General features: G+C 36.5%; 1 protein-coding gene across 2 annotated transcripts; it reads right to left on the reverse strand.

The window, feature by feature from the left end:
* Positions 1–5,685: 5,685 nt before the first annotated feature.
* On the reverse strand, positions 5,686–19,533 carry LOC134854213 (protein ABHD8-like). 2 transcript variants are annotated; one of them, XR_010164398.1, is made up of 8 exons: positions 19,214–19,533; positions 17,927–18,135; positions 16,008–16,229; positions 15,564–15,657; positions 9,183–9,302; positions 8,627–8,741; positions 8,143–8,212; positions 5,902–6,011 (listed from the first exon to the last, which is right to left on the reverse strand). XR_010164398.1 is itself a non-coding variant. In XM_063870379.1 (7 exons), exons 1-7 carry the CDS (start codon positions 19,520–19,522, stop codon positions 5,887–5,889), a joined length of 1,194 nt encoding a protein of 397 aa, XP_063726449.1. In that variant the 5' UTR covers positions 19,523–19,533; the 3' UTR covers positions 5,686–5,886. The 2 variants fall into 2 exon arrangements, 1 of the variants encoding a protein (XP_063726449.1); XM_063870379.1 differs by lacking the exon at positions 8,143–8,212 and having other exon boundaries at positions 5,686–6,011.
* Positions 19,534–27,264: the final 7,731 nt, after the last annotated feature.

The following is a 27,264-nucleotide window of genomic DNA, read 5'->3' on the forward strand; positions in this document are numbered from 1 at the left end:
TTGGCAGAATTAATATGGTGTAATTTGTTTTGCGAAATTCGGGCCCGAAATTTTACCCCAAAAACCGGTCATTTTGGCTTTTCTTAGTTAATCAAAAATTACTCAAAAAATACCCAGTCGATCACAGACATAATTATATCAAAGTGAGCCCCTTACGTAGCCCAACAAACTTAAAGGAGGGTATAATCTCCAAAATATTGTATCAGTTAATTTATTTTTGTTTGATAGACAAAAAAGGTCATTTTTACTATATAAAATACCAACTTTTCATTTAAAAACAATTATTAAACAATATGCAATTTTCTTTGGAGAAAATAACCTTCTTAAAGTTTGTTGGGCTACGTAAGATGCTCACTTTGATATAATTATGTCTGCGATCGACTGGGTATTTTCGGCGTAATTTTTGATTAACTAAGAAACGCCAAAATGACCCATTTTTGGGGTAAAATTTTGGGCCCGAATTTCGCAAAACAAATTACACCATATTAATTCTGCTAAAATTTTAAGCAAGTTTTGTCTTCATAAGTTTTCACCTAAACTCAACCCATTTTGAGAAAAATGCGTTTTAAATTTCAAGTTTAACGCGTTTTGTCCGGTTAATTTAAATCAGCACTGTATTTCCCTACGACGCAAAATAAGGTGACTGAGCCGCTATAACCTCATCCGAAACCATTCAAGAGGGAAAAAACGGAAAAAAAAAGGAAATTATTTAAATGTAGAGTTGGTAAATTTACAAATAGGAGAACAACTTTCACTATAAAGGCTTCTCACTGCTAAACAAGGATACCCCATCGCTATGCTAGTTACACTGAAAGTTTCAACAACAGTAATCTATGTAAAACAATTACATAAGCAAACAAGGATAGCCGGTTAAAGTGCAAGTAGCACAAAATGTTCCGACCATAATCTTAAAAAATACAACAGAGATTTTTCAAATTATTGCCATTTTTTTTGGCGTGGTGTAAAAAAAGGAACTGAACAAAAAAACTGGAGATCACGTATATTCGACAGTCATAGTAAAATCAGCAAATTGAAAAACAATTTTTGTTGAAAAATTACTTAAAAAGAAAAAATCAAAAAAAAAATTTCGAAATTTTTTTTCAAGTTCTGCAGATTTTTGAATTTTCGACAAAGTTTTCTTAAGACGGCAAAATGCCCCAAAAAACATCCCCAGACATTTAGTTCCAAAATTTTCTTTTGGCGATAGTTGTCTTGGATCAATTTGTCTTAGATACATGTCTAGAAAATTTAAACTTCAGCCAAGCGTCAGCTCCATGCAATCAGATCCGAGTTGCTTTATGCATATATTAGCAAAAAAACAAGCAAGAAATACTTTTATTTATTCATATTCAGAAAGGCATTACAAAATTTTAACACAGAGGCGAAGTTGCACTTCGCATACAGAAGCAAAAGTAGGACCGATAACACTACTCGGAACAACTGAATGAGTGAAACTTTGAGTCTACAATATTACATAAGTGACTCACGCCAATTATTAGTCTATACAATTGCTAAGGGACGCAAGCCAATTAAGACGCATTAGCAGTACCAGTCAATTTGAAGAAAAAAATCTAGCATCTAACATGCCTCATTTTATAGATCGTACGCATTTAAAATAGCATACGAAAAAGTTCATTAAAAACATCCGACCCTGCCCAGGTTCGAACCCTCTTATTTTGCTGCTGGTCTCCTTCCCTACCTCTACGGTACAGATCCATGATGCCTTGAAGCTAAATTGCTATGTAATATAATAGTCTGTGTTGATATTCTTAGCATTGGCTAAACTTAATAGTTGGTTACTGATCAAAATGAGCACTTTCAAAATGAAGACTTATATTTGCGACTTAGCTTGGAAAAAAGAAAGTTCATACTATCACACAAGCTTTGCTTGTGCAATCGAAACAAAATCCCTTTTATAACTTACTTAGATGGCAATATTTATTCAACCTATATTTTTTCACTGGTTATTAGAGACAACTCCAATTTGCGATGGCGTTTCTCATAACTAATTATTAATGAAATAAGTAAACTCCGGAAAAAGCTAAGTAAAATCCTTAAGTAAAAAAAAAGTTTTTATTTAGCTTTAAAAAGTATTTTTAAAAAAAACATTAATAAAGTTAAGTAAAAAAGCTTTGTATTATTTCAAATGATTCAATATTTGAAAACAAGGATAGCCGGTTACTCTGCAAATAGTACAGAATGTTCCGACCATAATCTTTAGAAAACTACGGTTTAGAAAAAAATTCCAAATGAGTGTAGTTTTTTCGGCTTGGTGTGATAAAAGGATCTGAAGTAAAAATCAAAATTAGGCTTTTTAGACCTTATAAAGAAAAATGACTTAGAAAAACTTTATAAAGAATAATTTCAAAACTTTTTGGTTCACAAAATGAAGCTCCAATAACTAGTTTTACTTACTTAAATTTAATTTTAAGGTCTTGAATTTGGCATAATTCAGCTGTTGTAAGCCTGTTCGCTTGCTTTATTGACTCTAATTAAGACAAGAAATCGAAAAGTTCAAACCGGTTTTTCTCAAAACTAAAAAAAAATGTTGGACAACTTTTAATGTGGTTCAAATAACGACAGAAAGGGTTTCAATATGATAAATCATTCAACCCACTTCGATGGTTATTTGCGGTACATATTTTGCGTGAAAAACAAAAACAAATAAAGCACACCCGACAAAGTTCAGAGTAATTTACATGGATAAGTGAACGAGAGAGTAATCTGCCACTTCTACTTCAATCTAAAAAAAACACCCGAATTTATATAGAAGTTGGTTTACTACACTTTCATCGCTCCCTAATTAAACTGTTGATTATACTCAGTTTTGCTGCCAACCTGTGAAAGTTTATGGGCTCAGCTGCCAAGAGACGTGTCAGAAGTCACACGAACGACAACTGAGGAAAAAAGTCACAAAAAAGATAGTGAACTGGCAGATTGACAACAGAGCAAAACGAAGAGTCATTGAGACAGGGCTTGAGACAATTCAGTGATCAGTGAAATCTGGAGTCACAAGGAAAGCTTTACGAAGCACACGAGAGAAAGAGATACAGAGAGAGAGAGAGAGAGAGAGAAAAAAAGGTGATAGATAGAAACTGACAAACTGTTCAATTTGATACACTCAATTGATGTGGTATTTTATAAAATTGTTGTTGCTTGGGGAATCGTAATCCATCGCTGCGAGATCTGAACTCGATCCTGCTTTGAAGAATAGAATTTCCACAAAAAACACTCCAAAATTTCTGTTTTGTTAATATATACTGCTATGTATGAAGTCTGTGAAGTCAACTTAGCTTTGCTGAATCACTGATGAGTTATTCAGTACGCTTACCGTTAGGTTTTGGATCAGATTTAGGTAATGAGATACATACTTACTTATATTATGCGCTGTGATATGTTTGCTGATATCATATAGACTGAATTTTTGTCATTGAAAAGTACGTGGAACATGAGGTAATTGTTCAGAGCAATAGGGTTTAGGTTAAAAATGTCTAAGTCAGGGAGAATAGTGTTTCAGGAAAAGAAGATTTTTTGTATTTTGCAGAGCAATATGAGGCTAGAATTTTTCATCTTAAACTGAATAAAGTTATCATGAGAAGTAGATGAGAAAGATTTTGCATCAAGTGCTTGAAATAATGCTACTGTAGAACAGAGGGAGACATCTTTAAGAAAAGAGAGAGAAATTTTAGGTGAAAAAGAAATCTAGGTTTGATATGAGTTCGTTCAAAGTTCAGAAAAAAATTTGGTTGTGTTTTTAAGACCTTATGAAGGCAAGGCAAGAAAGGCTTGGGAAATTTTGTGCAATTGATTTCAGATTTTACTTCGAAAAGAATGAAAGCTAATGAGAGTGTAGTCGGCAATATCACTAGAGCTGGAGAGTTGCAGTATAAATTAGATAAGTAGACGATGGTTTAAGAGAAGAGATAATTTTGTCAATCATTCTTAAAGGCCTACCAAGAAAGTTCAATACGTTTTGTACTTTCATTAAATTTAGCGAAGATGATAAGAAATTGAACGAAATTAAGAAAGACGTGTTAAACTATGAAAGTGAACATAGAAATGAGAAGGAGACTAAACATTTGTTTATTTCAAGTACATAAACATGTTTAGGTGTAGGAGACATGTCACATGGCAGCTCATTGTAGATCTAAGTTAGTGAAGAAAATTAACCAGTTATCCAGTGATAGACCTCCTGTTGAATTTTTCAAGTGCTTAGAAGAGGAAACAGCTAGGGATTATAAAAAGGTCATCGAGAGAAAAAGCGTGAGAGAAGAGTAGCAGTTGGCTGAAACAAAAGAAAGTTATTTTAGCTTTTACAACTCAGCCGATTCCACTGTGACCTTGTTACAGATTCAGGGGCAACTTGCAGTATTATAAAGTATAGGAACTTATTTGTTGAGCTGGACCAGAGTTTTAGCGAAACTGTTGAAAACGCTAAGAAAATGGGGTCTAATATTTTAGGTAAAGGATGAGTTGTTTATTGTGAGAGAATCAAGGAAATTTGAAAAAAAAAATTCAATGAGTGATTGTTTCTTGTACCAGAAAACTCAGAAAAATTAGTGTCTGTCTCACAACTTACTAGAGGAGGAGCTTAGGTAGTTTTTGTAGAAAAATCATGTAATGAGCAAGGAAATGGGACCATTTACCCGCTAAGTGGGCGAGGAAATCTTTATATTTAGAAAAAAATAGGATTTGGAAATCACGAAAAATTAAGTGTTGATAAAGCGGAAAATAACTCTTCAGAGTTCAGAGTCAATAGGACTTATTTTTCCAGAGAGACAGAAGAGAAGATTGAGAATTTTAGTGTGCAAAATGAGAACTTGATGATAAAGGACGATGATAAAATGAAGGAGGTAGAGTTGAAAAATGAGCCTAGAGCCCATCCAAAAACTAAAATGTCAATCGACGAACGAGGTAAGGAGTCGAGAAACTTATGCGAGGTTAAGAAGTTTCAGAGTCTGGACATGAAGTTAGGTTCAAAGATAGTGGTGAGTAGAAAGAGCAGGCAAATTGATCAGGGTATTTGAGCTAGGACAGAAAAAAAACTGTCAACAAATAGCTCTCAACAAACATCGTAAGGGACATGGTAAAACTGAACCTCCAGACTAGTGTCGGCTATGATCAGTACTTATTTTGAAAGGAGGAGTGTTAAGTTTGGGAGAAATGGCTTCTCACTTTTTAGAGAAGTCACTTCCCACTTTTTAGTTCAAAATAAGAAGATGATTGGATATCGCACGATGTCACGCGATATCATACCATGAGATCAGATCTCAACACGCGGTTAACTTTCCGTATAAATAGACGTTGATTTACTTCACTTTTATCGCTCTCTAATTAAACTGTTGATTATACCTGGTCTTGCTGCTAGCCTGTAATTTACTTTACATGGATGAATGAGCGAGAGAGTTATCTACCACTTCTAATTCATTCTTAAAAAAATCACACCCGAATACAAAGTTCATCCCCATTTTCAATGGTCGGAACAATAACGGCACCACAATAAACGATCCTTCTGCTTAGCATATTGCCAAACTTCAACTAAGCCACAGATGCCTGTATTAGCCAGATGCAGCTCCTGAAGATTAAGCCCAACAGAAGCTTTGCTACAAAAATGCGTCTTTTCTTAGGGGAAAAATGACTAACGCAGCAATATCAGATTTCTAAATGAGGTTCAAAAAGTTCAGATCAGAAGATACGTTTAACTAATATAACTGAAAATAAAAATTCTAAATCCAAAAAGCTTCTAAAATTTGTAACTTCAATAGCTTCTACAAAACAAAACGGTGTGACGATATATTTGCTCTGCCAGCAGAGACGGGATGGCAGCTCTGGAGATATGTTGTGTTGGGGCATACTTGTCATTTTATTATTTGAGTGATATGGGCGTTATCTATCTTTGTGGAACAGCACTGATTTCCGAACAATTTCCGAATTCGCCTTTTTGACCTGTTCTTCCAACTGCACGTCTTTAGAATCTGAGGGGAAGTTGAACTTGGCGAAATCTGCTTCGTCTGAACACAACTCATAAATTAACTTAAAAATACTTAAAAAGCTCATAACCTAATACTGACATCATAACGACTGATATCATAACGACGCCCTACGAAAATACTGATATCATAACGACGCCCTACGAAAATATATTATGGTTTTTTTTTGGTTTAACGTAAACAGCTAAATTTTTGATACGTGACATTGATGCCCGATATCACCATTTGTTTAACAATTGGCTTAATCAAATGTTTGACACAGAGGCGAAGTTGCACTTCGCATACACATGCAAAAATATGCCCGATAACGCTACTGGGAAAAACTGAATGAATAAAACTTTGCGTCTACAAAATTTCGCACACCAAATATTACGCATAAGCAGTACGAGTTAATTTGAAAAAAAAAATTACCAACAAACATGCCTCAAGTAATAGAGCAGTCTATGGAGCAGTAGTAACATGAAAAACTTTAATGTAATTAAAAAAAGAAAATTTTTATTGAAACTTTTTGAGAAAATCACCCCCCCCCCCCGCACGCCATATTAAGTACAAAGTGATAAATTTTGCTCCTGGTAATATATCAATTATGGTAAATAAACTTCCTTCAACCAATTTGGAACGATTTCTTTGACGGATTAAATCTCCGCTTATTCGTTAATAGCGCGAAATATATCGCGCGTTAATTGTCCCAAATTGGCAATTTTATACCCCCATAAATTTACAAAAAATGATCACAGGTGAAATATCTTTCCAAATTTAAGCTCATTACAACAATACTTTTTGAATGATATAAAAAATACCGTCAAAAATTGCTAGTTAAAAAGTCGAAATTTGTCCGAAGAAATAAAACGACCCCGATCACAAATATTCCGTTTTTTTTTTTCGTTACGAAAGTCGGAACAAAAAAGTTTCTGTTAAAATCCTTAGCATTGGCTGTACGTAATAGCTGGTTATTGATCAAAATGAACACTTTCAAAATGAACATATTTTATCGCAACAATATTTGCGTCTTAGGTTGGAAAAAAAAGAGTTCATACTATAACACAAGCATTGCTTGTGTATAAAAGCGTTCGTTGAACTGATGTAACAATATATATATCCCCACAAAACTCTTACACAGAGGCGAAGTTGTGCTTCGCTAACACAAGCGAGAACACAATAAAATCAGCTTTATAAAGTGCAATAAGAAAAATTACTAATAAGCCTCGACTTACAGCCACGGGACATAGAAGCTGCAATTTTTTTGATTTCAACGAGCAAATGAACGAAAATTTTCTTTATGTTCTTGCCATTTTCGCTGCATCCTTTTAGGAAATAAGATTGAAAACTTTACATATTCTAGATACTTCTTAAGCCGCCAAAAATTGACAGTTAAGAGAATTGAAAGAGCTGTTTGTTAGCTCTGGAGAATTTATACCAGAACATTGGACAAAAATTACGCTCAACAGAACTGCTAATTAGAAACCCGAGCATCGATTGGAGCAGTAATTTTTCCAAATTACTCGCTGGAACAATTCTTTTGTTGACTTTTTTCGATCATCAGCGCAAAACCATTCACGAAACTTTTGGCCGTTTTGTTACGCCGGACCAAATAGCTCTTTCAATTCAAATTCACTTAACTGTCAAATAATGGCGGCCTGAATAATAAGCCTAGCTCAAAAGCTTCTCAAATAACTAGTTTGAGCCCGTTAACTAAAATTCCTTATATTGTTTGTGAGGATATTTCCACAACAAGAATACCTCTAAAAACTACGTTTGATATATTGGCAGGTCTAAGCCCTTCCGACTAACTGCATCTAGCATATGTCAAAATTTCAATTTTATATCTTGAATAGTTGCAGACAAAATGGCATAAAACGTTCATTTGCTTATTGAATTCAAAAAGTGGCAAACTTTATGTCTCGTGACTGTAGTAATAATTCGGCTACGTCTCGTATGCTATCTGCGACCTAAATATTTTAATTTTCACGCAATAACCACTCAGCCACGGACGCGTAATAAACCAGAAACACTAGCCTTAAATAAACACTTTCAAAGAACACTTTTGTTTGTGAGTTAGCTTGGGGAAAAAGAAGGTTCGTACTAATACGCTAAGCTCGCAAATGTAAAAACATGCATCATTTCCAATAAACTTGAAAGCCTTAGTGCATACCATTTCTCATCTAAAGCAGACCCTTTTTTGACTACCCACGCACAATTTGGAACCAGTTACCGAATTCACACTATAACATACAAAAACACTCAGTAACACCAATAACTTAACTGAAAAGTGATTGCACATGAAAATGCGATCAACCGTACAATCCCCCCTCCCCCCCCTTATTAGTTTAGGGGGGATAAAATACTCGTTTTTCAAAAATCAACTTTTAGGGCAACTAAATTGATCTAAGAACCAAAAAATTTATTTCAAAAACAACTGAATAATAATTTGGTTAATAACAGTATAAAATAGGTATTTCTTTTGAAAAGTTTTCTCAAGCAGTCTATTCTGCGCTTTTTGTTTGAAATGAATATTTTATACGAAATCATTTTTCAAATTTAATACGTGGCTAGGGGGGGGGGGAGATTCTACGGTAGGTCACTTATGGGGGGAGATTGTACGGTTAACTGTAAATCTTTCTATCAGAAACGCAAACCTAGTATGGGCTCCAGTATGAACTGTTGGAGAAGAGAGTTGACTATGGCTGCATTCTCTATCATCAACATATGGGATCCACCTATTATCATGTCCAGCCTACACAGCCTCAACGTCTGAAACGAGGAACAATGAACGCACGTTTTTTTAATTCGAGAGAAAATATAGACCGACCATGAGCTAATGGTGTCATTGCAGCTCATCATTGTTGATATGGCTAGATAATAATTTCTGTTTTATTAGGCGTACTTCTAATGTTATCAATGTTAAAATGATTTGCTTGCATCTCTCTAAGTGAAGGACACTGTTGCTACCCCATACGTGTCAGTAACAGCAATTGATCCAGGTTTCGCAGCTTGAATTACATTTTATTTGCCATTTGATTGAGCTATTATCTTTTTTTCATTATCTTTTTTTCTTTGTCTTTTTTTGTCCTCTTTTTTTCTTTTTGTTTTCATTATGTCCCTCAGGTTACACGAAAACTGCGTAAATTATCATTGATAATCAAATGATCACAACTATCAATTATGATGACGTAGATATGTTATGCATCTAACCTGGAACATGCGAACTTCGTCGTCACCATCTACCAATTGGTCCTCGGTTCCTCCAATCAACTGACAGTGGATCCTCAGTGCCTCGTGGAACGCCTCATTTGCCTCCATCCACACCTGACCCTAAAGATATCAGTACACCGATTAAGCAAATACGTAATACGGCAACTCCCGACGAAAACAACTCGCAATAGAAGACAACTGGCAAAATTCGCAATGCTGCAGTCACACCAGCGAGTTGCGAGCTTACCAACAGAGGCAAGGAATTTATACCCAAAATTGATGATGTTAGCTGAAATTCTTTAATTTAATTAATTTTAAACGTGGGTTTTCATGTTCCTAAAGTTTTGCTAGTTGTCCTTTGTAGCGATTTGTCGCGGTACCAAACAAATAACATTACGAGACCAACCTGCGCACTGGATATGCGCACTATTTGGTGTGTGTAGGTGACGAGTCTCTGAACATAAAAAATTTTTGTCGGCACAATCAAAGCAAACCGAGATCAAAGAGACCAAAACGAGCGGTATTATAGCGGAATTCGCTTAGAATTCTCAAAATACACAGTTTGGCCTCGTAGCGAAGCACCAGCACAAAAAATCAGCCATCACCATTCTCAATTAAAACTTTGGTGCTAGAAACTACTCTCACTCTCCCGCTTATAGCAGATTTAAGTTGAATTCTAGTTATGTAATTGTCATGACACTAATATCTAATCTATTCTATTTAATCAACTTATTTACAAAAACGAATGTTATCACTTGGCACGAGTATCACATCATGAAGGTATCAAATGGCTCAGCCAACAGTTACCGTACCAGAAGGATTCAATTAAGAGATTACTATTCGGGAGAAAATCGAACTTAAGGAATTACTCAAGACTCCGGGCACATTTCATGATGATTCTCTCCCAGACCTGAAACTCTCGGGAGTGATGAAGGTGATACAAAAACAACTAATAGGATAGCCCGTGGCGCTGCAGCAGCGAGGAAAACGAAAGAAGCGAATAATGAAAGGTGAGCAAAAGAGCCAAGGGTAGCTCCCGGCGAATATTTCTTTGCAGCAGACCAAAAGACAAAACAAGAACAAGTTTCTCATCGCGTACCGAGGGACAAAGATTATCACAAAAATATTAACACGCCGATCGTAGCGCAATTGCGATCAAGGCCTGCTTTGAAAGGCGCGACGAACGCCTGTTCAAGAAAGAGAAGAACTTTGTTATCGATAAACTTTGTTATCGATAATTCTATAACACGTTACATACCGACCGAGTCATTTCTCCTTAACCTGACAGACGAGGCCGCGCTGTGAGGTTGGTTTCGGGCATTAAAGTGGTAAGAGATAATTTCATCGCCAAGATGAGGTTCAAGGATATCCAGACAGAATTGTGTATTCGTCCAGGTGCGACAAAGAGAACCCAAACAGCATCTACTCTGCAAAAACACCTCCAATAAGCTTCTTTCTTCCACTCGCAAGCCCAGTCTGGAAACAATTCGTCTCAAACCTTCGCAATCAAACAGGAGCCGGTATTCTCGGCGCAGAACATAAAATTATCAGATCGGATCACTCGCGCACAATCGATCACAATTCGTTTGAAGGGTCCGCCAATAGACTCCAAGCCATGCTATTTTTGCGGCGACAAACTTTCGTCCAATTATTAACAGCCCTGTTTCGCCCGAAATGTTACGTGTTGAATTGATGACCACCATGGGCATTTTGCCAAATGCTATAAGCCTAGCAGGGTGGCAAATATGGATGCTGAATCGGACAAAACAAAAGGGGAAGGTTGCAACTTCATTATCTCCGATAGAGAATCAGAATTTGCAGCAATAGACGGCAACTTACCCGTAAGGTACCATTGTCTGGAAAATCCTAGCCTATCTGACCATGATCTATACATAACCGAGCACAGAAGTTACTTCAGTGAAAAAACGGTAGGTCGTCAATGCAGTCACAGGGAAAATTCAGAGTATCCAAATCATCATCAGATGTTCCAATACATTTTTCAAGGCAAGTATGGACATGGGCAGCCCTTCTTCTTTCGTCGCCAGAGGAACAGCAGACCGTATAGTGAATTCAAAATCTTCTTCTAAGATTCTGTCAGACCGAGTATGTCTAATAGATAGTCTATGTCAATTACAATCGTCGAAAAATAGACCTGTTCGGCACACTGGTGGTGGATATCTCATCCCTGGAGTGATAAGTGGAGGCCGCCCATTTCCTTCATCATGAAAATCGTATTAGAATTTTTTTGGTCTCAGTTTATAATCAAAGCTGGCAGTAATTGCTTAATTTGAACAAAATACAAATTAGGAATGGTGAACAGTGTATTATAAAAAGAAAAACGGAAAAATTTAACGAGGGTGGGACATGCTAAAAACCACAAGTTGTTTTCAACTTCTAAGTCGCCATTAACCTTCATCCGAGAAAAGGGACAAAGAGTCCCGGTTCATATTCAGTCAAAAGTGGGGAAAAATTGAATAACTTCTTCAGAAAAGTGATCACTTTGTTGCGCAAGTGATCACTTTGTTGCTCCGATCGTTATTACAGCAAAGAACGATGGATCTGTTAAATTGGCTATGGACACCAAGCCCATTAACGACCAGATCTTGAAAAACAAATACAACATCTTTTGGAACTTTTGGACTCGACCGCACAGATCATCTCTTCAAAATAAAAAAAAATGAGAGAGAGGTTCACGCCGCTAGAACTGAAAAATGCATTCAATCAAATCATCAAACTTAGCAAGCAAGTCAGTAGCAACGTCAATTTCAATATCGTCTGTAGTAAAATGCTGGAACGCATAGATTTAAAACGACTTTCTATGGGTTGCAAGGACTTTCGAGCGTATTCTCGTTCCTAGATGATAATTTAATTGCTACTAAACGCTCAGCCGATGGCCACTATTGTCAAGTAGAATAAGTGTTCAAAGACTTTTGGAAGAAAACTTTGCTCTCAAACTGTCAGAGCGCTAGTTCTCCCTTCTCTTGCTTAGGATTCGACATTGATGCAAGTTTTTATTACCTCTAAACAGTCTAAAATAGAAGCTTTATTAGCCTTGGATCCGCCTGAGACACTCAAGTCACTCAGATAGTTTATAGGCAACCTCAACCAAAACAACCTTTACCAAGGTTCTTGCCGAATAGTCAGGTCCATTGCGACCATCTGCTCTCTTCAATAAAAGTAAGCAAAAAACAACAGTTCGACTGGTGGATACTCAACAACTGACATTCAAAAATATTCTTAAAATCATAAATCAAAAATATTCTTAAAATCATAATTACGACAATGAACCAATAGGATCAATCACGAGCTAGCAATGAGATGTGACGCTAGCCATAATGGTCTGGGGGCTGCCCTGGAGCAAGAAATAGATAAAGACGAGTGGGTTCAGATTGCGTCGCAATTCTTGACCACACAAGAACAAAAATAAAGTAACAAAGAATTGGAGTTAGTTGAAATTGTCTGATCTCGTGAGTATTTCCGTAAATACCTTCTGGAAAACAAATTCGAGATCCAAACCGATTACAAGGTATTCATATCCGCGTTGAAAATTAACAGAGGAAAAAAACCAACCAGTGAAGATTATTACGCTGAACCGACCGCTTGCTCACATTCGATTTTATTACTGTACAGATTCCCGGTATCAAATTAGGCATAGTACATATCCTATCTCGTGATCCTACCTTTAAGGCCCTAACTCTGAGCGAATTTGATTTAAAATACGTGATCGAGTGCATCGCAAAAGTTCTCAATCGTGTGATTTCGTAGACAGCTGAATGAAATCATCTCAATCGCCAAATTCAGGATCAAATCAAGAGCTGGCAGCCCTGCCACGTCAGTAGTCTGCCACTTTTTTGGCCGACAAGAGATCGCTAGAGGGTGTCAATATTTTCGCCAATTCACTGGGCCAATTAAATGCAACAAGAGCTAGCATTCGCTCAGGGACGACGTACTTTATGCACAAACCTTCTTCCAATCGGCTTGCACCGCTACCAAAGTATGCAAATTTTCCACTTTCTCAGCATGTTCTCAAAATGCTATTCTCAGTCATAATTCTGAGACAACTGACTAGTTTTACAACTTTCGTACTTCTGTCGCCAGATTATCACGTCTCAGATCTATCACAATTTCTTGTTGACCAAAAATTCTCTAGCCTTTCAAAGTTTCATGATTCTGGTTTTCGGGACAATATCTTTGAGAGACTCCTGAACCAGTTTGTACCAATCGAAAGGCCACTATTCGGCAAAGGAGGCAGATACCGCCGATAGCAGAGATCAGGTGCAGTCCGACCAAGGCGCCAGTCATCAGCTGATAGAAAGAAGGCTGTAAAGGGCACGAACGCCCAACTGCTTGCCAATCAAAGACTTCAAAGGGGGATGGCGAGGAAGCTAGATTCAGTACGCTACCATCCCGGTCGTGCAGAAGTACTCAGTTTGGGATCTATGAGAAAGCCAATCGTATCAGACAGGAAGTCTCTACCAGAATTGTTAAGCATCTGGAATTAGGCTGTTTTAACAGAGCTCACTGAAAAAAAAACCCTAACTTAAGGGGATCTGTACATATGGTGGTCCGATTGCATCGCAACAATATCTAAATGTGCAAAGATTGTCCTTTTTGCCCTAAATTTGGCAAGAAATTGAAAACCCGACTACCTTCTAGGTCACACAACCCGCACCTTTTTTGCACTTGCCCAATGATGAGGACCAGCTCGATTACGCTTACTCCTACAGGAAAATTCGGGAAATGAAATGTGCATCGATCGCAATTGACCGGTTTTCAAAAAACCTTTGGCAATGTTGAACCGGTCAACAGGTGGTAAGAAAGTTGTTCATGAAAACAACAATACGCATTCCTAAAATCATCAAAACCGATCAGTACTCGGGTTTCAAAAACAAATAAGTTGAGGCCTTTTAGAAAAAATACCAGTAAAATTTTTTTCGCCCTATCATCGAGGATATCAAGGTCACCGAAAACTCGGTCACATGGTATTCTCCGTTTGAATTACAATTCAGTCGCAAACCGAACACCCAACTCTCTTTTTCAGCTGACAGCATATCGTTTTGACTTAGATAACCTGCACTTGGAGAGGGATTTGCTCACAGCAGAACAGAGGAGGGAGCAATGCCACAGGATCAAAGGGTTTCGTAAGGTCAGTCCAGTCCGGATGTGTCATTGCATTTTGTTGAAAAATTTTCATCTGTCGTAATTTGGTTTTATTTATGATTATAAACAATCCAGAAAAGATCGAAATGTTCCGGACAATACTAGTTTGAAAAATGGAGCGTGCAATTTTCAAGCCATTTAAGGGCAAAATTGATTAAGTTACTTGGAATCCGTATAGTAACTCTAACAATAAAGTTATTCGGAAAAATTTTATGCCCAGAAGACTGAAATCAAATGTCCCTAGTTGTTACGGCAAACAGACCTCGACAGCAAAAAGAGCTCGCAAACGACCAACGGCGCCAAGCCTCATAAGCTCATCTCCATCGTCTGAGGATGGACGTCCTCTTAGCCAATCGGCTACATCTCGGAACAAAATACGCGCAAAGACGGTATTAGTGTCAAACGTTATAAACTGCTCAACTTCACGAGTTGTTGTCAACTTCATCGAGGGCATCTTCGGCCAAGAAAAGAATGACGATTGATGAACCGTCGTTTGATGCCCCGAGCATTTGCCCAGAGTATAGCAGGTCAATCCAGTGGTGGACCTTACACTTTCAACGTCCATATCAGGCGGCACAACTGTCCCGCTTCGACACCCATCAATGTTCCTTCGCCGAAAATGGCGACTCAGCAACCGTGTCAAGATCATATACTGATCTACTGAGATGAGGACATTCAGCTAGCAGCGAAATATCCTATCCCTATTTCATTTGTACCTGCTAGATCGGGCTAGATCAGGGCCCCTCAGTCGGCGCAGATGGCGACAACTATTACTCTTCGGGTGCTTCAAATGAGGAAAAAACAAACGGCACTTTTCGGCAGACCAGTAAAGCACGCCTTCAAAGAGATATCGCCGACGTCTCTTCCAAATCAAGTCGCTGAGAAACCAGGCAGCTCAAGCATCGAACTACCTGCATTAACCCCAACCCACTTCTACGCTTTCAGAAACGACCGTCGCCCGCGATCAGCCGCTAAAACACTCCACTAAAAACATCGCCGATGGAAATGATCAGAATTTTCCGCTCAACCGCAGACGGTTCTTATCACCGATTCTTAAAGTAAAAACTGAGTACATCTTATGTTGTACTTAATATTGTATTTAACTTCATACATGTCACATGAGTTCAGCTCATAAGTCAAATGCTAACAGCTGTAGTTAAAAAAAAATCTTCAAAGAAAACTCGAAAAACGACAGCAGTGAGTTTCTGATTGATAAATTACCTTTAGCGTGTATTTGATGACATCAGGAGACACATCGTCTAAGCTGGTATGCAGATGTTGAGTTGACTTGAGATGGCTCTGCGAAAACATCTGCCTAGAAACAACAGGAGTTCTACTGCTGTGAATAATATATAATACTAAATAAAAACTCCGCTATCACACTGCTGGAAGTAAACGAAAATTCACAATGATATATTCTTTTTGTCCAGATATTCATTAGTCTCAAATTTTATACATTAAAAATTATAGTCCCTGTATCTTTAAGAAAAAATATCTTTTTCCTAATAGTCCCCACTTCTACCAACAATTGTAGCCTCCATTCCCACTAAAAAACTCCATCCCCATCATAGTGAACCCCCTCTCCGATTGTTGCATGGGTATTGGTTCGATTTAACTGGGCTAGCTTAAGAAAAAAACAAAGAAGGATGCCATCGTTGCTCTAACTTCTTGACGTATGAATAGCAGCAGGGCCTGAAGAGTGAAAAGAAACAATTTGGAAGGGAGAGAATATCACAGCAACAGTCACAACAACCACACCCACACCCTCCTCCCCCTCCCCTTCCATCAGTCCTCGCATTCAGAACATCAGGACCCCCTCCACACAATAGACTCATCTTGGACACTGCATACGGTCTCTTGGATGCCACATACGTGCAAATGGAGCATCTAAATCATCAGATAGAATTTATAATAGAGATGCACCGGACTCCGGCAAACTTCACAGCCGGCAAACTTCACAGTTAATTCCGGAATCCAGTTAAAAAAATACCGGAAAATTCCGGAATTTCGTGAACGATTTTAGTATCTTCGACCAAAAAACTAACTTTCAAAATTTGAATTATTGAATCGAAAACGTGAAATGTTATCATGGAGCAAAACCATTTTTCCGATAACTCTGGAGTCAATCTATTCCATTTAATGAAAATGAATTTGCTGCACAAAGCACAGAGAAATAAGCTAGTGTAAGTAGCGCTTATTTTTTAAAAGAAAACAATGCACCCGTTCAAAGAAAAATAGCGCAAAACTAATGCGGATAGAGACAGCCAGCGATCAAGAAAAATAATTTTAACTACAAAAACTAGCTTCACAAAAAAAAACAAGAAAAACGGAAAAACAAATAATGAGAAAAAACTGTCAAGGTGCTACTGACGCTTAAAGCACCAAAACACTAGCCACTTATGAAGCGGCGAAAAGATTATTTTAAACAGCCAACAAGACTGCTCGTACCAGTGCGAAGCCTTGAATGTTCCGACCGCCTTTTAATGTTTATGGAGCAGTAATAACATTTAAGAAATTAAATGAAATAAAACAAAATGAAATTTTTTTTTTAAAATTTGAATTGTTTTTATGAAAATCATCCCCCCACACGCCATATTAAGTACAAAAGGATAAATTTCGCTCCTTGTAACAAATCAATTATGGCAAATAAGCTTCTTCCACCCAATTTGGAACGATTTCTAAGACGGATTAACTTTCCGCTTACGCGTTAAAAGCGCGAAATATATCGCGCGTTAATTGTCCCAAATTGGCCAAAATGGCAATCTTTAAACCCCCGTAACTTTACGAAAAATGATCACAGGTGAAATATCTTTTCAAATTCAAGCTCAGGACAACAATACCTTTCGAATGATATAAAAAAAATTCCGTCAAAAATGGCCAGTTAAAAAGTCGAAATTTGTCTGAAGAAAAAAAAACCCACCCCGAGCACAAATATTCCGTTACTTTCGTATCGAAAGTCGGAACAATAAAAGACACCAAAATGAGCACTATTTTATGCGAGTTTAATTGGAAAAAAGCGAAATCGTAATATAACACAAAGCACGCAAGCTCAATAGTAATATAAGACGTAATACTATAAAAATTATCATAAGTGCGAGCATAAATACGTCCGTAGACAGTTCTTAGCTGGAAAAAAAAGCATATAACCCGATCATAAAACACTTGCTATCGCTCGAGTAAACTTGCATTGAAAATAGATAAGAGAGCAGTTTATATAGGTTGTGAAAATAGTAAATATAATAGTTATATATAAATAGTTTCGCTATCCTTTTCATACACTCTTCGCTACACGAATGACTGAAAAAGGGGGCAAAATGAAGCCACAAATTAAAGCTGAATCAACTCGACAGTGAGTCAATTTTTTTAATTACTTTTTTGCTACGTGAAAGATCGGAGAGGTGTGATATTGGCGTTGTGGTGCATCGGTAGTGATGGTGCCTAGCAATCACATGATTGCGGGTTCAAACCGCACGTGCGCTGCAATTTACAAGGTGAGCTCTTGTAAGATAATAAATAGCTTACGTAACCTTAAGTAATTAATCTTCGGGTTAGGCCTCTGACCGGTTACCTAAAAACATCATTACCCCAGTGAATGACCAATGAGTACATTGCCTCTCCCATCTGCATAATGATCAAACACAGCAAGCACATCAGACGCCATCTGTTTGAAGCTGAAGTCCTCCTCCACTAAGCTAGCTGGAGATGAGGGGGAGGATGGAAGGGGTCTGCTGCCACCGTGCCCGATCAGGTCCACTGCCACTATACGATACCCGAGTTTTTTAAAATGATCGATCTAAACCCAAACACTACCTTAATATTTTTTACATTATGCCCAGCGTCAAACTAAAATTTAGGAACTTCAAGTTTTCTACAAAAATCAATCATTGAAAAGCGAAAAAATAATTACTAGTCAAATACAATTACCTGTCCATAAAGGACAATATAAGCTTTTACAAATCCATGTTTTTTCGTGATAAAAATCTCATTTTTAATCTAATCGAAGTTTACTGGGTTGGGAATGTTTTGAAACATGTTTTAAAAAAGGCAAAAAAACACGTTTTAAAACAATATAAAAAACAAGTGTTTTTTATTTTAAAACTTTTATGGCAAAAAACTAGCATTGTCTGGGAGTCGAACCGCTGCGATAGAGGTATGAGCCGCCTTCCATTTATGAGCCTGCCTGTGCTATTTTGAGATATCCATTTGCGCCGACTGATCCTGAATTTTTTCTAAAGGCGCCTTTGGCGCCAATATATACTAATTTAATGGGAGGAGCGCGCGCCGAAAAAGCGCAATTTTTGGGCCAAAATTTTCAAAAGGCCTAAAAACGTCTTTTTGACCTGTTTTTTCAAAATGTTGGTATTGTGGTTTGGGAGAGCTCAGAAAATCAATTTGGTCGACCAAAAAAAAGGACAAAATTTTCGACAAATTTTTGAAAATCCGCCCCCTCCCCCCTTCGAGAAAATCCTAGATCCACCTCTGGGTATGAGGGCAGAAAGTTAGAACTGAACAAGCTGTAAAAAAAACAATAAAACATGTTTTTTATTGAAAAAACGCTGTTTAATTGATTTTTTCAATAAAGATCGCTGTTTTCCCCAACCCTGGAAGTTTGTAAACTTTCTGTGGTACCATGGGCGAATCTAAGATCTTCTTGTGGCAGCGGATTCTCATAAAAAATTCAAATTTGATAAATTTTCTCGACCTTTTTTGAGATCGAGTAAAACACTATTAAAACCCATGAAAAGGCGGGCTGGGCGATGTTTAGGAGGAACGACACCTGTTTCTAGCACTGCTTTGATGAATAATGTTGTTTCTCAACTGAAAACAAAATATGAATAAAATCAAATTAAAGCTGAATAACATTAAGTTACCTGAGCGGACCAGTCACGTGACGAGCTGCCAACTCCGTGAACAAAAAACAAAACCCAATCCTTTGGATTACGAGACCCATTAGGCTGTTTGAGAGATGGCGCTGCGTAATCTAGGCTCCGTTCCGGCTGGAGCAAAGTAGTATCACCCGAATCAATATCCGTAGTGGCAACTTCAGCTTTTCGAACGTTCTCGTGATGAACTCTTATGAATCTCTTGGGTCTGGCTTCTATGACGTCATAATTGGCACTGCGCTCAGCACTGGGGCCCACCCTCGATTTGCGGGACTTCGCTTTGTCAAAACATTTCATTCATATGCGAACACCTAAAATGGGATACCGGTAGTAAATCTTCATTTTTTTCAGACAAAGGTGACCATAGCAAGCTAGGATAGAAAAAAAACACCTTAAACGAAAAAAATCGAAACAGCCAACAAAGTTGGAAAAGAGTCTATAAACGCAAGTAAACTATCCCTTTACTTAAACCCTTAAACCCCTTTGAATTTCTTGAACAATTTATGACAAGCACTTTTTTTATAAAATAAATCCAATTTGAGAAAACAGGATAAATAGGTAATTATTTTTTATTTCGCTGGGAAATCTGAAAACCAATTTCCACTTTCAAAACTAGTAGTCAATCACGTTGTTCGTGATCTTTACACTTTTGCTATTAGATAGTGGATTTTGCCTTCCTTTTAACAAAGAATATGAACTGAACTTAAAAAACAATCGAAAGTCAAACGGCGAAAAAGTAAGATTGAGCCTGGACAAACTTTAAGACTTTTCCTGAAAAGAAACAAAAAATCATCGTGACCTACATAAAACTCTGCAAAAATTAAAAAAACAATTAATAATTTTGCCTCAAATAACGTTCAATTAGAATTTAATACATCCAGTATAATAATCGCCAATAAAATAGGTATTCGAAAACCTTTACTGACCGGGGCATAAAAGCCAACAGAACTTGGGTAAACTGCAGTTGAGCTAAAAACTAAACTATCGTGAAAAAGTGAGATAAGTTCTGAAATTCGAGGACGTTCTTTTTCGAGGAATCGCCAATTAGGCCACTGGGCCGACAAAACAAGCCTAAACAATTTACGCCGAATATAGCTTTTACGAGAACATAAAACTAACAAAAAAGAAAATTTGAAGGGTAAGGTAATCGACAATTTACGGGAGCAAACCAATAACGCCTACAAAGAGAAATCTTAAAGAACAAGAAAATTCTGTGATATGGCAATAAAGCCGAAAAGATCTGACGAACGATAGGTCTAAATATTTTGAAACGCAATAAATACAATTTGAAAAACAAAAGTCTTGAGTGGATTCAATACTCGGACCTTCACCGTCCCAGGTAGAGTCGTCCAATTTGAACGCCAATAAAGACAAAAAATTTGATTTTTTTTTTGTAAATTGGATAATATATGAATCAAAAGATTTTTTAAAACACGTTGCTTATCTTAAAAAAAACTGAATTTTCCAATATGATAACACTTGATAATTGCAAACGTATAGAAACAACAACAAAAAATTGCACTATGTAAAAATTTTAAGTAAAAAAGTGCGGAGGGGAGCGTAAAAATTGTGTTTCCCTTGAAACGACCCAAAATTAGGTCACTATGCCAATAAAAAATAGGCCGAAACAATTTGGGCCGAATAAAAGGTTTCAGCGAAACAAAAAACCAAAAAAAAAGAAGTCAAGGTCAGTAAAATTACGAATTGCAGTAGTAAATCAAACACTAAAAACAACATTTAAAAAATGCCCGCCGCAAAAAAAAAACGATTCCAAGATGTGGCAGAAACGCCGACATAAGATAGGCAGAAAAATAGTTGGCCAAAAATTTCATTTGAAACAGAATATTTCCCGTATTCATAATCTCCAAGCTAAGTGGGCTGAGAATTAATTATTAAATAAGGTACCACTAGAGATGAGTCCTGTGTACAAATTTATTTGCGCGAAAAAAGTCTGGTACCCGATTGCAATACTCTTGCTTATCGCAAGGACAGTCACATGGAAAAACATGTTACGTGAAAGAGTTCTTGGCCAAAGAGCATGCGTAACAGCAAGAATGGATCGAATATCTTCCCGAATAAGGTTAAACGAAGCGGCCACTTTGTTTTCTGGGCATCAAGTCAATTAAAATAAATTTAGATGTGTCATGCTTTAATAAAACAATTTTTAAAAGATTCCCAGATTGTTGATCAATTGATAAAATCAGCGCTTTTTCGAAACAGAAAAGCGATCGAAGAAGCTGGGAGCAAGGCGATCAGGTGCACTAAGTTCTGGTAGCCATAAACATCTTAGCTCGTGGTTAAATAGCCAACCGTAGGAGCCAAAACAAAGCAGTTAGTACTTCCAAAAAAAACGAAGAAAAAATCAATAGCTACCAACGTTTAAGATTTTCTAATATCAGCTATTTCAGAATTAGCGAGTGATAAACTGTTTGATAAACACGCAAGGTTCTGGAAAAAAAACCCAACTACATCAAATCGAACTTCAAGATCTACTAAACAAACTCAGTGTTGAGTGTGAGCGCTAAGATATTTTTCAACTAACGGAGACTACAACACCAGGTTATACTGAACTAGATTCGCAAACAATGAACAATAACTTTATCAGTCGTCTTCATCTTTATGTAAAACTGCGGAAAAAATGCTGATAAGGAACAGAACTTTTCCAGTCTTCCGTATCTTAATTGAACCCCCTCCAGTTCAATATCATGTCTTACTGAATTATGGTTATCGCATCAAGATGATCCCTATTGCTGTAAGTAAACGGTAATAATAGTGCTCGAAGTTCTAGAAACCGCAGGGTTAAGATTTCAACGATAAATAGGTTCAATGCTATTGAGGAAGCCTAACTAGTCTAATTGTGGTGATAAACTTAGTAAATAAATTCAGAGACAGAGATGTCTAGTTCAAATGATTCATTTGAAACCAGGAGCAGTTGAAAGTATCCAACGAGGCAAATCAAGTTGAAGAAAATCCACCGAGCCTGCGATTCCAAGATCAGACTCCGTTACCAAAAGCGAGTTCCAGTTCGAAAAGGTCAGGTGCTGTCCTAAGTATAATCAATGAAAATGAAAGTAAGAAGTCGAGCACTAACATCGAAGAGGCAGTTGAAAAGCTATTAACAAAGCGCTCCCTAAAATCATGGAAAAACTGAAATTTGACTTATAGAACACCTTACAAGCAGTTATAGCAATACGAGTCGAATATGAAAACCTCAAAAAAAAATTAGACTAGCGTTTAACGCACCTTCGGTGCTTCGAAATTTTTCGACAGCTCATGAAAAACCGCATATAATGGAAACAACATCTGCAAACTTTTAGTGTACTCAGACTGCAGCCAATTACAGGGTTGGTAATTTCAAACTTTTAAACTTTTTTAATTCCCATTTTAAAAGCGTCGTCAGGAAAACTTAATGGGCCTCTGGAGAAATTTGGAGGCCAGATTTGCAATTACTGAGATTCCCTGAGAGCACCCTACTATTGGGTTAGGAATCTTAGATTTTGTTAATTTTTTTTAAACCTGTTTCCCGAAAAAAAAATAGAAAAAAAAACTTCTTATGTCGGAAACTAAAAGGATTGTGCATTCAAATTATGAAGCAAGATTTGAGACGCCTGGGTGTACGCTGACAATAAGGTTGTATTTTCATCAAGTTACTAGTTTCAAATTGTTTGAATTTCTTTGTAGATAAGTTCTTTGAAAAATTTTGAAAAAATCAAAAAAGGTCACATCTCGGAAACTAAAAGCATTTGAGCAGTCGCTCGCGTTTAGCAGTCGCATGTGGCAAGATTTGCAACTCTTTAGAGTACCCTGACAATACCGAACTATAGCGTTGGAAATTCAGATCACCAAAAACGTCATATCTCGAAAACTACAAAGAATTGAGAAGTCATAGTCGGAGGCAAGATTCTCAATCTTCGAGATTACTCTGACAGCACCCAACTACAAGATTGGGAATTTCAAATTTTGAGAAAAAATTAATTTAAATTTTCTGAAAACTTTTGAAAAAATAACAATAAAAAACGTCATATCTCGAAAACTACAAGGATTTGAGCAGTCATATTTGGAGGCGAGATTCGCAATCCTTGAGAGAACTCTGACAGCGCCCAACTACAGGGTTGGGAATTTAAATTTTTGTACTTTATTGTTATTTGAAATTTCTGAAAATTTTTGAAAAAATCTCAAAAATCGTCTTATCTCGTTAACTAAAATGATTCGGGCATTCAAAATTGGAGGCCAAATTTGCAACCCCTAATTCGATATTGGGCTGCTTAATTTAAACTCGGTAAAATAACCACTAAAATCAAATTGGAAAATCGAAAAAAATTCTTAACCATTGCAATACACGATATAGCTTAAACATGCAAAAATAATACGTTGAAAAAGCTTAAACATGGCGAGATAGTGAAGCCCGCATTTAAATATATAAAGATTCGGTAAAATAACCACTAAAATAAAATTGGAAACTCGAAAAAAAATCTTAAGCATTGCAATATACGATATAGCTTAAACATGCAAAAAATAATACGTTGAAAAAGCTTAAACATGGCGAGATAGTGAAGCCCGCATTTAAATATATAATAGATAATAGATATGAAAAGCAGCAAGCTAAGCTAAAGACACTTTACGAACATTATGCGAGGTAGAGCAACTTGAAATGCAGAAGGGTTTATAGAACTTGAAATATAGAAGGGACAACTTTTGGACATAAGTAAAGCAACCAGCAATAACACAAGTTGACCAGAAAAACCCGAGGATACTATTCAGAAGAGCGTATCGATTTATAAACAAATTAACGCAAAGGTCGAGGAAAATGACATTTTAATTGCCCATCGTCTGCCAACATATAATGTATCGATCAGACCAATCAATTTGAAATTCTCCAGACGCATTGATAAAGTTGAAAACAAGAGAAAGAAGCGTATCTTGCGAGAAAAACAAAACATCAAAGTATTCCAAGATATCAGCAGAGGAAGGGTGAAATTTTTAAAGTAAATGAAAACTGAAAAACGAATTGGCTCAACCTGGACTAGAGAGGGTGCAATTTTCGCCTTGTTTCAACCGATGACCAAATCTATAAAACTCAAAATATATTCAACGAGGCTTCAAACATCAACTACAATATGAATGATATCATGAGTTGTTTTCGCGACTAACGTTGAAAACCCATCAACTTCGGTAAAATCTCCCATCGAAAAAGGCAGAAAAAATTATTTATTTTACAGTTATGAATATGTCATAAAAAATTTTCTGTTCTGCACCTTAAAATACTATCTTTAAAACATCACTTTGAATAATTGGAAGCACGTTTTCTTAGTCTTGAGTCAGATATAATGTTTTAATGAAACATGGCTAAATGAAAAAGACGATTCAACTTATCTGATAAACCGTTACAATCAACATGTTTTGCAAAATCGAAAGGGCATCAGGAGAAGGAGGAGTGATGATCCAATTACATGAAAACTGCAATATGCTAAAGCAGCGCGCTATCTCATTTGAAGAGGCACTTTTCATGGAGGTCGAAAAAGGCAATTTTAAGCTTAAAATTGCGGTAATATATCACCTAGAACAAATAAGTTTCTTTTCACGGCGCAACTCGATGAGTTTCTTGACTTAAATACTGCATCCACTGAACCATTTACTGTACGCGGAGATTTAAATAAAAATACACCTCAAGACAACCAACTCAAAAAGAATTATCTTAACGCTATAATGTCTAATGGTTTCGAATGTTTTGGATCAGAGCCAAAACGTGAAACATTAACATCATCAAAATGTGTCAATCATTTCCTATACCAGCATATAAGTAGTCCCAGTGCAGTAGTTTTGAAACACGAAACACTCTCAGATCATTATTCAATGATAATAGAATGGCCAATAAAGAATATCAAAAAAGACTCTTCATATACAAGTTCTAACAAGTTGGCTCCTCCTAAAAGAATCTTCATCCCAAAATAATAATCAGCTGCCCTGGTTAAATAATGGATTGAAAAATCACAGAAGCAAGCAAAATGTACCCATAGAAAATGAAACAAAGCCCAACAATAACATGTTATTGATTAGTTTCAAAAACTCAAGGGAAAAATTCGAGCTCGCGATAAAAAAAAACGAAGAAAACTTATGTAAGGAATAAAATTAAAAACTGTATTGGAGACTCAAGTCAAATAAATAAATTACTTAATAATATAAATGGTAAAAATCCATCACGAATGCAAGTACCAGTTTTAGACTCATGAATGCAAGTCAAAGAAAAACCCTCAAATAAAGATATTAATTAATATCACAGAGGAGCTATCAGTAGGCCTTAACAGTCCTGTCGAGGATAGTCCATTTGTATTATCTCCCCACATTCCAGACAGTGTTATTTTGCTGAGCGAAGCTGTTTTTTGCGGCTCAAGGCCGTTTTTTTTGCGTCTAGAACTTTTACGTGGTACCACTATTGCAGCCAAATTTGGTCAGGTTGTGGTAGACCTGAAGCTGGAGGTCAAGTGAGAGCTTGTCCTCACACACTATCATTGCCATGGCATGGGATCGAATACACAATCTGACGAATTCAAAGTGAACGCCTTACCACTGTGCTAAGTGCCTCCAATATTGGTGATAAATTCCATGATTTCTTTCTGAACATTGGAGAAAAACTAAAACAAGGTTTACCTACCCTTTCTCCGCCGAGCTTACCCAAAGTAAATCATTCCATGTTTCTGTATAGGGTAATCAAAGCTGATATTTTTTTAACTCGCAGCTTGATGACAAATCAACATCGGGGGTTGACGACATCAGTAATAAAATAGTTAAATCTTCAAAAAATTTAGTTGCACTTATCTTAGCCTATCTTATTAATATCTAATTTTCAAAGAAAAAATTTCTAACCGAACTTTCAAAAGCAAAAACCATTACCATTCACAGAGAAAAGTCTAGTCAAGATGAAAACAATTACAGGTCAATTTCTTTTTTTAATTTTCTGGAGCAAAAATTACGAACGAATAATGTATTATAGAGTTTATTGTTTCCGTGAAAATTCCTTATTGCTATACAATCAACAGTTTGGCTGGTGAAAAAAACTTCGCGCGATAGATGCTGTAGCTGAATTAACTAGGCAATTAAGCGTAAATGACTCTCGATATGAAATATATACTTTTTCAGGATCTTAAGAAAGCTTTTGATACCCTTGGTCATAAATTACTTCTGATTAAACTGGAAGCCAATGGTATCCGAGGAAATTGTGTAGAGTGGTTTGAATCTCATTTAAATGGCCGGATTCAACGCGTTCTTAATTGAAAAAAAAATTTGTGGTGTAGTTTAGGATATATGGCCATTTTTCGATTTTTCACAAAAACACATGAAAGAATTTTTCAAAAAACAAAAAAGTCTATCCCCTTTTCAACTAAGTCTTTAAAAGGAAGACAAGCGTGCACCATTTTAGCAAAAGATGTTTTACAAGAAATAAGAAAGAGCATTCAAGGAACAAAAATGAGCGAACAGAGGAAAAGAAAAAATTAGAATATTGTGATTTTTACCTGCATTATTTTGATACCTGATCGGCAGCATGTTCTTCCATTGCAAAAATTTGTCAATGTAAATCATTTATTTTTCTGCAACTAAACACTCTTTTTTTACAATTTGGAAATTTGTGTGAAATCAATTTCGTAAAAATAAAAAAATATATAGTTTTTATTATGATTTCTATAAAATTTTAATCATTCAATAAGGTAGAGGTTAGAGGACCTGACGGTCCCCTTGTCTACCTCTCGGAGTCTCATTAGTTGATTTAGTATAACATCTAAGCTAAATTGATCTTACAAAAATATGAGAAATTGATTCTAATATTCATAATAATTCCCAGGAAATGTTTTCTTTCTTTGAGATTTTCACTTTCTTTCCAAAGTTTGGTTGGCATGCTTTAATCTGAATTTCATTTTCGCCATTCATCGCCTATTATCAATGTTAAACTAAACATGAAGCTTGAAATATCTGACTGTTAATGAATCAAACACCCCTTCGAATTTACAATAAAAGAAGATACACGAGTATCAGATTTGCCAGAG

This window comes from Symsagittifera roscoffensis, chromosome 9 (assembly GCF_963678635.1).
Source record: "Symsagittifera roscoffensis chromosome 9, txSymRosc1.1, whole genome shotgun sequence".
Taxonomy (NCBI): domain Eukaryota; kingdom Metazoa; phylum Xenacoelomorpha; order Acoela; family Convolutidae; genus Symsagittifera; species Symsagittifera roscoffensis.

Bases quoted from the DNA above. Each gene is read 5' to 3' on its own strand.
- LOC134854213 (XM_063870379.1), bottom strand. From the start codon at position 19,522: ATGAAATGTTTTGACAAAGCGAAGTCCCGCAAATCGAGGGTGGGCCCC. The intron at 18,136-19,213 runs GTAACTTAATGT...GTTTGGGTTTAG, and splicing joins CACGTGACTGGTCCGCTCAG to ATCGATCATTTTAAAAAACT. The intron at 9,303-15,563 runs GTAATTTATCAA...TGATATCTTTAG, and splicing joins TCATCAAATACACGCTAAAG to GGTCAGGTGTGGATGGAGGC.